The sequence below is a fragment of the Triticum aestivum genome, chromosome 1B (genome assembly GCF_018294505.1).
Source record: "Triticum aestivum cultivar Chinese Spring chromosome 1B, IWGSC CS RefSeq v2.1, whole genome shotgun sequence".
Lineage (NCBI taxonomy): Eukaryota > Viridiplantae > Streptophyta > Magnoliopsida > Poales > Poaceae > Triticum > Triticum aestivum.
The window spans coordinates 16,001,331-16,011,449 of NC_057795.1; the positions used below are offsets into that span (position 1 = coordinate 16,001,331).

The 10,119-nt window shown below is 44.1% G+C and overlaps 1 protein-coding gene across 1 annotated transcript; it reads left to right on the forward strand.

The window, feature by feature from the left end:
- Window positions 1–4,843: 4,843 nt before the first annotated feature.
- On the forward strand, window positions 4,844–9,750 carry LOC123103868 (transcription initiation factor IIA subunit 2). Its single transcript, XM_044525553.1, has 4 exons — window positions 4,844–5,080; window positions 5,795–5,933; window positions 6,059–6,109; window positions 9,306–9,750. Exons 2-4 carry the CDS (start codon window positions 5,805–5,807, stop codon window positions 9,444–9,446), a joined length of 321 nt encoding a protein of 106 aa, XP_044381488.1. The 5' UTR covers window positions 4,844–5,080; window positions 5,795–5,804; the 3' UTR covers window positions 9,447–9,750.
- Window positions 9,751–10,119: the final 369 nt, after the last annotated feature.

Genomic DNA, 10,119 nt, shown 5'->3' on the forward strand with positions numbered 1-10,119 from the left:
GGAGTCCACTGGAGAGGATCCACGTGCTGCAGGGCGAGACGAGTGTACCGTCCCATGCCAGCGAGACGTCAGGACCCAGGAGTTTGTCGCCACTCTCGCGGAGAGCATACACAATTCATGGAAAAATTATTTCTAGATTCTGCATTTATTTTATTTTAATTCATTAGCCTTTTTCTAAACCCACGAACTAGCACCCCAAAACATGCGAACGTTTGTCAAAAAATTCGCCAGCATTTTCTCCTTTAGGCCTGGCTAAGATGAAAAACGAACTTCGGCCAGTCAAATCAATGCATGCACACAACACTTCAATCAGAGTCAAAGCCATCCTAGCCCGGCCTGGCCTGGCCCGGCCCACAGTGGCTCATGGCTCGTGGCCTAGGGGCAGAACCGTCAACCCGAGCCGAGCAGCCAGAGCCAGCCTGCGGCCACCAAGAGCCGGAGGCAGAGAGCAGAGACAGAAGATAGTGATATGCCTAGATTTTTACTCCTCTAACGGGTTTCAGGAGATCGGGTAGAGATGCCCTTAGGACACTCTCAGGACATTTTCCGGTTCACCTCGCCATGTGCATTAGGCCAAGATTCGTTTCGAGCTTGGCCCTTTCACGTATACGGGGGAGTTGGGTTCACGTGGTTAATTTTATGGACGCTTGTAAGACCGTCAACCTCTTGGCAATGGTGAAAGCAAAGGATGGGCGCTCCTATTTGGCGCGCTATGCGCTGGCCAGCGAGCCAATGCGCACCCTCCTTCCTACCTGCACCCCCTTTTGAGTTGGCCCATGCACGGGACGGGCTGCTGCGCCCGGTTTTTCCCCCTTTTTTTCTTTTTGTTTTTTCTTTTATGTTTTTGTTTGTATTATGAAAAATAATTTGGGATTTCAAAAAGTACCAAATTTTAACAAATGATTTTTTAAAAATATTCAGGAAAGCATAGAATGTTCATGGATTCAAAAAAATGTTCATGATTTTAGAAAAAGCATCGCGTATTCAAAAAGATCGCGTGTTTGAAACATGTTTGTGCATTTGAAAAAATATTCGTGAATTCAAAAAATGTTCTTGAAATTTTAAAATATGTGCAAAAATCGGATAGTGATTGTGAATAAAAAATTACTAACTCAGAAAATGACAAAATGTACACCGATTCAAAAAATGCTCCTTATTGACAAAAAAAATCTTTGTGCATTTCAAGAAAATATTCGTCAAACAAACAACTTTTATGATTTTGAAAAATTGTTTCTAAATTTCAAAAAATGTTTTTATTTTCAAAACAAAATGTTCACATTTTCAAAAAATATCTTCACGAAGTCGAAAACTGTTCAGAATTTTTTAAAGATGCTCGTGAGTTTGAAAGACATTCACGATTTCATTAAAAAATGTTCGCGAAAATGAAAATTATTCGTTGATTTCAGTCTATTAGTAGTTTAGTATTAATGTTATTATTCATACATATCAAATTATGCATGATCGCAAAAGGACTAGTACCATATATGTGTTTGTTTTAAATAAAGTAATATATTTTTTTGTTCTTTTTATGATCTAAAAAATCACTATTAAAGCTTGAAAAAACAAGGTTTAATTCTGGCGCCGCCACTGTGCATATTTATTACATATAACTTTCCTGATTCATTTTCTTTAATCCACTCAGGGGCAAGATGGTTGAAATAAGCCAGAAAATATCATTCTTGGTATACGGGATGTGAGTTATTTGCGGGGTAAAAAGGACCAAGGGCATATGAAACATTATACGAAAAAATATTAGTAACAAAAATATGGGATCCATTATAAGTTGCTAATGGAGAAGACACTACGCTCCCTGGATCAAGTCAGGATCGAGTTGTTAATGGAGAAGGAGACGGACACCACAGTCAGTGCTCAAGAAAGAGAGGCAAGGCTACCTTTATTTACTCCATCAAAAGCCTCACCTCCAAGTTTGTTTGTGTGACTGACCTGACTCTATGTGGATTCAGCAATAGGGTAAGTGACCATGTCTTCCGTTTCCTCCTTTCTACCACATTGTGTGATTGACAAAAAATATGATAGATACTAATATTACATAACACTAACTACCTAATATCTCTATTGTGTCGGTACTGATGCAAGAGGTTGACCAACCACTCTTATGTTAGATAAGTTAAACAGACTATCCCTTGCTTATTATGACATTGGCTCTGAATTGCAAGCTCTGGTGGGTGTAACCAGAAAGTGCCTCAATCTCGAGCTGCTGTAGTTCTATAAGTGCAAAGTAATGCAGATTCGCTTCAATTTTGATTCTTGTTTCAATTTTTTACTCTCTGATTTGTTTATTTCTCTAACACTTGCGCACATTGAATAATTTTTATTACCTACAACTTTCCTCATTGATTATCTATAACTTTCCTGATTCATTCTCTTCGATCCACTCAGGGGCAAGATGGTAGAAGATAAGTCAGAAACTATCATTCTTGGTATACGGCTATGAGTTATTTGCGGAGTAAAAATGACTAAGGGAATATTAAACATTATACGAAAAATAATAATAACAAAAATATGGGATCCATTAGTGTCACTACAAAATTTATAATAAACTTTTATACTTATTTGAATAAATTGTATCATACTATAAACTTAATTGTTTAATTTCTATTACTTGACTATCATAGATAAACACGACTATTAGATAATTGTCATATTATACTTAGCTATAAAATTGAAATGTATATTAAACTATATAATAAGAAAATTCTATTTGAAATAATTTTGGAATTTGCATGAACTATATATAATTGATTTTATTTATTTGCATATATATAATGTGTGTGTGTGTGTGTGTGTGTGTGTGTGTGTGTGTGTGTTATCATATATAGATTTTTAATATCATTAGAAATCATGGTAGTGATTTCTAAGCAAACAAACAGTGTATTATTAGCTAAGCAAAATTTATAGAAAGTTCTAGAGTATGAAAACTATATGTTGCAAGTTGGGTTCAATAGTAAGTTGCGCATGATTTGTACTTGTATTCAAAGTATAATTGTTATTGTAATAATCAAAGAACACAAAAAAAACCTACTAATTCTATGTCTACACACTTATGGTTGGTTATTTGAAATTCAGTTCACTGAGTTTAATATCTCCTGCCCGTTTCTCAACTAAAAATTTGTAAACATAGAAATTTAGTTAACATGTATTTTTCATAAGGGCGTAACTAATTAAACTTAGCTTTGTCAATCAGATTGGTTTGTTCCTACGTGATATACACTATAGAGATGTAGTGTGAACTTGTGCTCCTGATATTAACATTTTTTAGCATATTCGGTAATCTTTTGGAGGAAATGCGCAACAGTGAGCATATGCTCTAAGAGGAGCCCACAAATCTTATGTTTCGTCGCCATCCCGTTGAACCCATCTACCCCCTCTGCTCCAACGAGATGATGTCTGGGCCAATTCACCGACGCTTGCCTTCGGTCCTTTGTCACTCCACATCCACCACGGGTTGCCGCTCACCGTGTTTTGTTTGTCACAATCCCAACTAGCCAATGCAGGTCGGGCCGAGTACTGGTTGAGACCAGTTAGAAGAGTCCGGCCAAGGAAGAGGCAGAGGGGAGGAGAAAGAGGATCACCACGCGATAATCCATGGATGAGGCGAGACTCATTTGCTACCACATGGACAATAGATTCATAAACAAATGACAACAAGAATAAATAAATAAATAAATAAAATCAGTTAGTAGTCGAATGGTTAGGTTGTTGTATCACGAGACAGGAGGTCACCGGATCGAGTTACCTAGCTCGCGCCATTTTTTTATTTTCCTGTCGGGCGCGCTGCTGTTTTGGCCGGCCCAATAGCGCGGTAGCGTGGGTGCCGAAACCCCTAGTTGGCGCCGAAAGCGCTGACTAGGAGAGACGAGACTTGCCTGCTTCCCGCGCATGCGCCCATCCGTGCTCCCGCATATGTGGCTTGATTTAATTGGTACAAAATAAGGTCCGCCCCCACCCCCTTAAAATCAGGGGGAAGATGATTAGATTAGAAAGGAAGAAGGAAAAAAGACAGCCGTAGGATGAGGTGGGAGCACGGATGGGAGCATGGAGAGGGAGCAGGCAAGACGGATCCGACTAGGAGCTCCCGAGTCCACCATCCCTCTCTGTGCCTTTTGTGGGGAGAATCTTGAAGTTGCACGCTGACATGGCATTCTTTGGGAGGAGCCCACAAATCTTATGTTTCGTCGCCATCCCGTTGAACCCATCTATCTCCTCTGCTCCAACGAGAGGGCGCTTGGGCCAATTCACTGACGCTTGCCTTCAGTCCTCTGTCACTCCCCATCCACCACGATTGTCACAATCTCAACCAGCCAATGCAGGTCGGGCCGAGTACTGGTTGAGCCCAGTTAGAAGAGTCTGGCCAAGGAAGAGGTAGAGGGGAGGAGAAAGCGGCTCACCACGCGATAATCCATGGACGAGGCGAGACTCATTAACTACCGCATGAACAGTAGATTCAGAAACGAATGACAACAAGAATAAATAAATAAATGAATGAAATTAGTTTTTTTCTTCATCGAAGATGCTGAGCATGCGGATTCTCGTGGTGAAATGGCATAGGGGTGAGTGCGCTGTGTGAGCGTCTACATCTGTACCGCGTTTCTTCAGGAAAAATCGGATCTTCAAAATGCCTTTTTCTAAGGTTTTTTATTATTTGGAAACTGATTTTGTGTTTGGCCCATGTGGCTCCGGCCCATGGTCAAGTACAGCCCGGCCCGGCCCGGCCCAGCCCACGGTGGGTGGTCAGCGTGGCCCAGGGGCAGAACCGTCAAGCCGTGCCGGCCAGCCACGGCCAGGCTGCGGCCACCAAGAGCCGAAGGCAGAGAGCAGAGACACAGAGACATAGAGCGATAAGCAGAGAGAGCTCCTCATCCGGCTGCTCCTGCTCCCTATATATAATCCCCAATTTCGTCTCCCAGCATACATATAAAGCCTCCCGATTTCGAACCCCCCCATCGCATCCCCTTCCCCCACTCCTCTCCCCCGATCCGAACCCTCTCCTCGCCGCGCTCCGCCCCGCAGCGCCCCGGATCTCGCCGCCAGGACCGCCGTCGACCCGCAGCCGCCGCAGGTGATTGACTCCCCCTCTCCGCCGCCCCCTCGATCGATTCCGGTGCTCGAATCAGATCGCTCCCCCCTGCCGTTCCCTGTCTGTCTCCGGGCTCTTGTTGGTCCGTCCGGGATCAGTCCTGGCCGCCGGAATGGGCCGGGGCGCCGTCCCCGGGGCCTCCCGCTCTGCTTTTCTAGGGTTCGTTAGTTCGTTCGTTCGTTCAGCGGTGGGAGGGGGGGATTAGTCGCCCCCCTTGGGCTTGCCGTTCCACGGCGGATTCCTCGATGGATTCGGTGTGGTGGTGGTGGGGGGAGATGCCGCCGGAATGGAACCGAGCCGGAAGAAAAAAGAAGATCTTTTTTATTCTTCGTTCCTTGCAGAAGAACCGGGATTGGCTGATCTGCATCTAGCAGAGGAACCGGCCAGATGACGCACGGGATGGAGGGGCCATTGATTGTGGTTGATGTGTAGTAGTAGTAGTAATAGCTTAGTGCTTGCTCGTATCGAATCATCAAATGGGGGACCTCTTCTTCAGAGACGATTCACATGGCATGACTGAATCGGCTCTGCTTGTTGTTGTTATACTACTAGTCTTTACTCTGTATGTGACATGAATGGACCCTATACATCTACTCCCTCCGTTCAAATTTGAACTAAAACCACGGCGAGTAAATCGGAACGGAGGGAGTACTAGCTTGCTGCTAATGACTGAAAAGAGCGTGCTTGTTTGGGCAGGCAAGGCGATATGGCCACCTTCGAGCTGTACAGGCGGTCCACCATCGGCATGTGCCTCACCGAGACGCTCGACGAGATGGTCTCCAGCGGCACCCTCAGCCCCGAGCTCGCCATCCAAGTGCTAGTCCAGTTCGATAAGGTGCGACAGCTGAGATATTCTTTCTTCGGTTACCGCCAGTCTTCCCCTTCAGATTGGGGGACATAGCTTTCCATATCTTGCGGATGATTTGATTTATGGTTTCTCTGTGTTTCTCGTGTGTGCAGTCTATGACGGAGGCACTGGAAAACCAAGTGAAGAGCAAGGTTACTGTCAAGGTACGTGCTTCGGATTTTTTCTTCTTCAGTTTTCGCGCCATTTCGGTGTTCGCCTGCTCGGTGGGCTCATTATTATTTGCCATATGCTGCTGTGAATTAATTTGTCGGGTTCTAAAAAGGTTATGACCTTTTGTGGTATGATAAATATGCTTGCTTTTCTAGATAGCGGTCGATCAATATCCTTACGACACGTGGTACCAGTGCCAAGTTGCACTGCAGTTTAGCTTGTTTGTTCACATCGCAGACCTCTGTAAAGGAAACAAACCTTTACTTTTCTTGTTTTGCTACATATATTGCTTACTAAAGATATCGTTCACAGTTTCCAAGGCCATAAGGGCGAAGATCCTGGGAAATATGTCCTGCATATGTTGTTCTGAGTTCAAGGGACGTCAGTCAATTTGGGGAAACTCTGGAATTGTGTAAAAACGCTGTTTTACTAAACAAAACCTGTTGGCATAATGTGTGTTCATATCTAAAAATATCTTCTGAAGCTACCACTTACTCATAGTGACCATAGTTTCAGTCACCTTAATTTACATGATGTCAAATAGTACTGGTTTTTCTCAATATCCAAAGCATTAACATGGAATTTGGAAGAAAATATCCTTCTGTAGTAGAAATGAATTGAGTGGAACGCGTTGGGATTTTTTGCTTGCCTGATTGATCTTGAATAAAATGATTATCAACACAGTATCAAATAACTTCTGATATCCGATTGTGGTTCACGGTTCACCGTAAAAAAACTAAACCAACCAGGATTAGCCCTTGGTGGCATTTTTTGCTAGGAAGAACAGCGAGCACCAAACTTTGCAGAGGCCGAGCCTCGAACGTGGGTTGCCAGGCTGCGAGCACTTCAGCCGCTCTAGCTAGCCACCCGAGCAGACACTTGGTCTTGCTCATGGTTCACCATAGCAGGTGCCATCATTCACCATAGCAGGTGCCATTAAGGATTTCTTTGATTACTAGATATGCTTCGCTGTTTCCAAGGCCGTAAAGGGCAAAGGTCCTGGGGAATCTGTTTGCATACGTTGTTCTGAGTTCTAGGGATGTCGCACAATCTGGGGTAACTCTGGAATTGTGTAAAAAAAGAACTTTCTGCAAAACAAAACATGTTGACATAATGCATGTTTACAGCTAAAAGAGGAGCTTCTGAAGCTGCCACTTGTTTCTTATTTTTCTTTTGTTTCAGTCACCTCGATTTGCATGATTTCAAATACTACTGGCTGGATTTTCTCACTATCCAAAACATTAACATGCGTTGGTGATTCACAAATATCCTGCTGGATTTCCTTTATATCCAAAACATTAACATGTTGACATTAACTAAGTGTGAAAAGAAAATCCTTTTATGGCACAAATGAATTGGAGCAGCACGCGTTGGAATTTTTCGCTTGCCTGAAGTTGTCAACAATAGTGTTAAATGAATTTTGGTATCACATATGATGGTTCATGATTCACCATAAAAGAAAAACTCACACAACCAGCACCAGCCCTGTGGAGGCTGAGCCTCGAACGCGGGTGGGCGGGCCGCGAGCACTTTCAGCCTGCTCTAGCTAGCCACCCCAGAAGACGCTCTGTCTCATTCATGGTTCAGTTGCCAAAGGATTTCATTGACTCCTTGTGCCCACATTGTATTTGAACCTGATAGAGAACTGATTAGAAACTTAAATCTGGAATAATCACAAATAATATAAACTGACCAATTATTTTGTTTTCTTTCAACTACGTGTGACATGTTCACTTTTTTTCTGTCAAAAAGGAGTCCCCTGTCTTTTTATAGAAACCAAAGGTAATTGACCTGCAACACCTTGTGAATGAATGCCACTTGTGGCATGAAACAAAAAACGTAGGCATATACAGTTTTTGCAGTACACATCATATTACTATTATCTTGCAATTGCAAAACAGTGAGCAGACTAGGTGGTATCTGGGCATGTTGTTGGTCCCCACTCCCCAGTGAGCAGACTAAACCCTACTCCCTCCTCTCAACCCTGTTACCTCCCTGTGCGAGCCGCCCTGGCGCCCTTGCCTGCAGCCGAAACCTCTCCCTGTCAACAGCCACGGCTACCACCTCCGCCACTTTCCATCCTCCAATATCCCACCACATAACACCCAGCTATACAAACTCTAGTTGATCTTAGCTGCTGGCTTCCTTGAATAAGTTTGCGTTCGCAAATACCTGCAGGAGACCCTAAGATTGCGAGTAACAGATACGGAGAACCAGATCAATGATATCTTTAAGTAACGCCACTCAGAGCAGGCTCGGTTCCATTTTTAAATTGACCAACATTATGAATTCACATTCGATCAGCAAGCTGCAGTTGATATCTTTGTTACTGGAGGCTATACAATGAACCAACATCATCACTAACTCAATCTTGTACCTTTGTGTGCTCATAAATGCTGTCTGTATCCTCTTTTTTTTGTACTCAAAAATATCTAAAGCATAATTTGCATTTTTTGGTACGTTGCTGGGCCTAGCTGATAGAGTACAGAGGGCGCAAACATGAACTGGTTCCTGGCTTCCTGTTGCTGTTTGTGTGGAGTTCTAGAGGGTTGACAGTCTCTGTATAATCTGACGTTGAACTGGATTCTTGGTTGCAACTTCAGGGATGGAACCTGGCACGAATCAATCTCCTGTCAATTTGCTGAAACTGTTCCTGCAAAAATAACTTCTTTGTTGAAAATGCAAAGAATTGTGCGTTGCTTCAGAAAACCCATATACTCTTTGCTGTTTCTAGGAAACCTCCTTTGTTTCATTGATCTCTTTTAGTTAACGTGTGGATTGAAGCGGGTGGAGAGGAGATATTTCCAGCTTTTTAATACTGTCGCCTATGAAATTCAGCTGTTTTTTTTTTTTGAAAGTCAGCTGTGGTTCAGACTTGTGCTTGCTTCTCATTGACATCTGCATCTGCATTCCTCATGTCTGTCCGTTTCTGATTACAAGGCCATGTGCACACCCTGTTCTCTCTGCTTTGAGCCGTAGTTCAGACTGCGCGCTGATAATTCAATTCCGTATTGCGCTGATAACCCATCAGGTTAATGCCGTCGCTACAAATTCAGCTCTAGTTCAGACTTTTTCTTCTCATTGCCAATGCCATGATTCTGACTGCATCATCCAGTTTATTAGAGTGATAATCTTCATCAGGATAATACTCACTCCCGTTCCTTTTTTTTTCTGTGTATATATATGCAGGGCCATCTGCACACCTACAGGTTCTGCGACAACGTGTGGACATTCATATTAACCGACGCGCAGTTCAAGAACGAGGAGACGACCGAGCAGGTGGGCAAGGTGAAGATCGTGGCCTGCGACTCCAAGCTACTCAGCCAATAAGCAGCTCTCGCGCGAGCTGCCGACTCCCGGAGGCGGGGGTGGGCTCGTTCGATCGATCCCCGCCTCCGCTAGAGAAGAACACCACCACCATCACCACCGCCACATCCCCCCCTCCTCATAATCCATGGGTACCTGTAGAAGAAGGATCTCATGCGATGCGATCCTAGAGCGTCGCGTCGCGTCGCATCGCATCGCGGCCACAGAACTTTTCTCGGGTCCGTGCCGTGTACTGTTGTTTCCGGAACTTTTGGTATAACTGGCGACTGGAATGAGCAAGTAGCAAACAAAAACTTTGCTTGGAAAATCCGTGTGACATTTAGTACATCTTGTGTGATGTGATGCCGGTGTTTTTCGCCGAACTTTTGCCGGGCAGTTCTCTTGGCAACCACATTTGCATTTGCATTGCAGTCTGAGTTGCAGCTGAGGTCCAGTGCCAAGTCGACACCAGCACAGGCACAGCCCTGCATGCTAGTATTGTTGTTGCCACTTGTAAAAATGCTGGCAGAGAAGAGAATCGAATCAGAGCTGGGGCTGAGCGCATGCACAGCAGGGGCCGAGTGACCGGTGACAAGACTGAGCAGAGCTGCTGCTGCTCTGCCCTGCTCTCTGCTCTGCTCTCTGTGTAGGGCCAGAGCAGATGCCCCAGGAGCTAGAGAGAGAGAGAGAGAAGGAA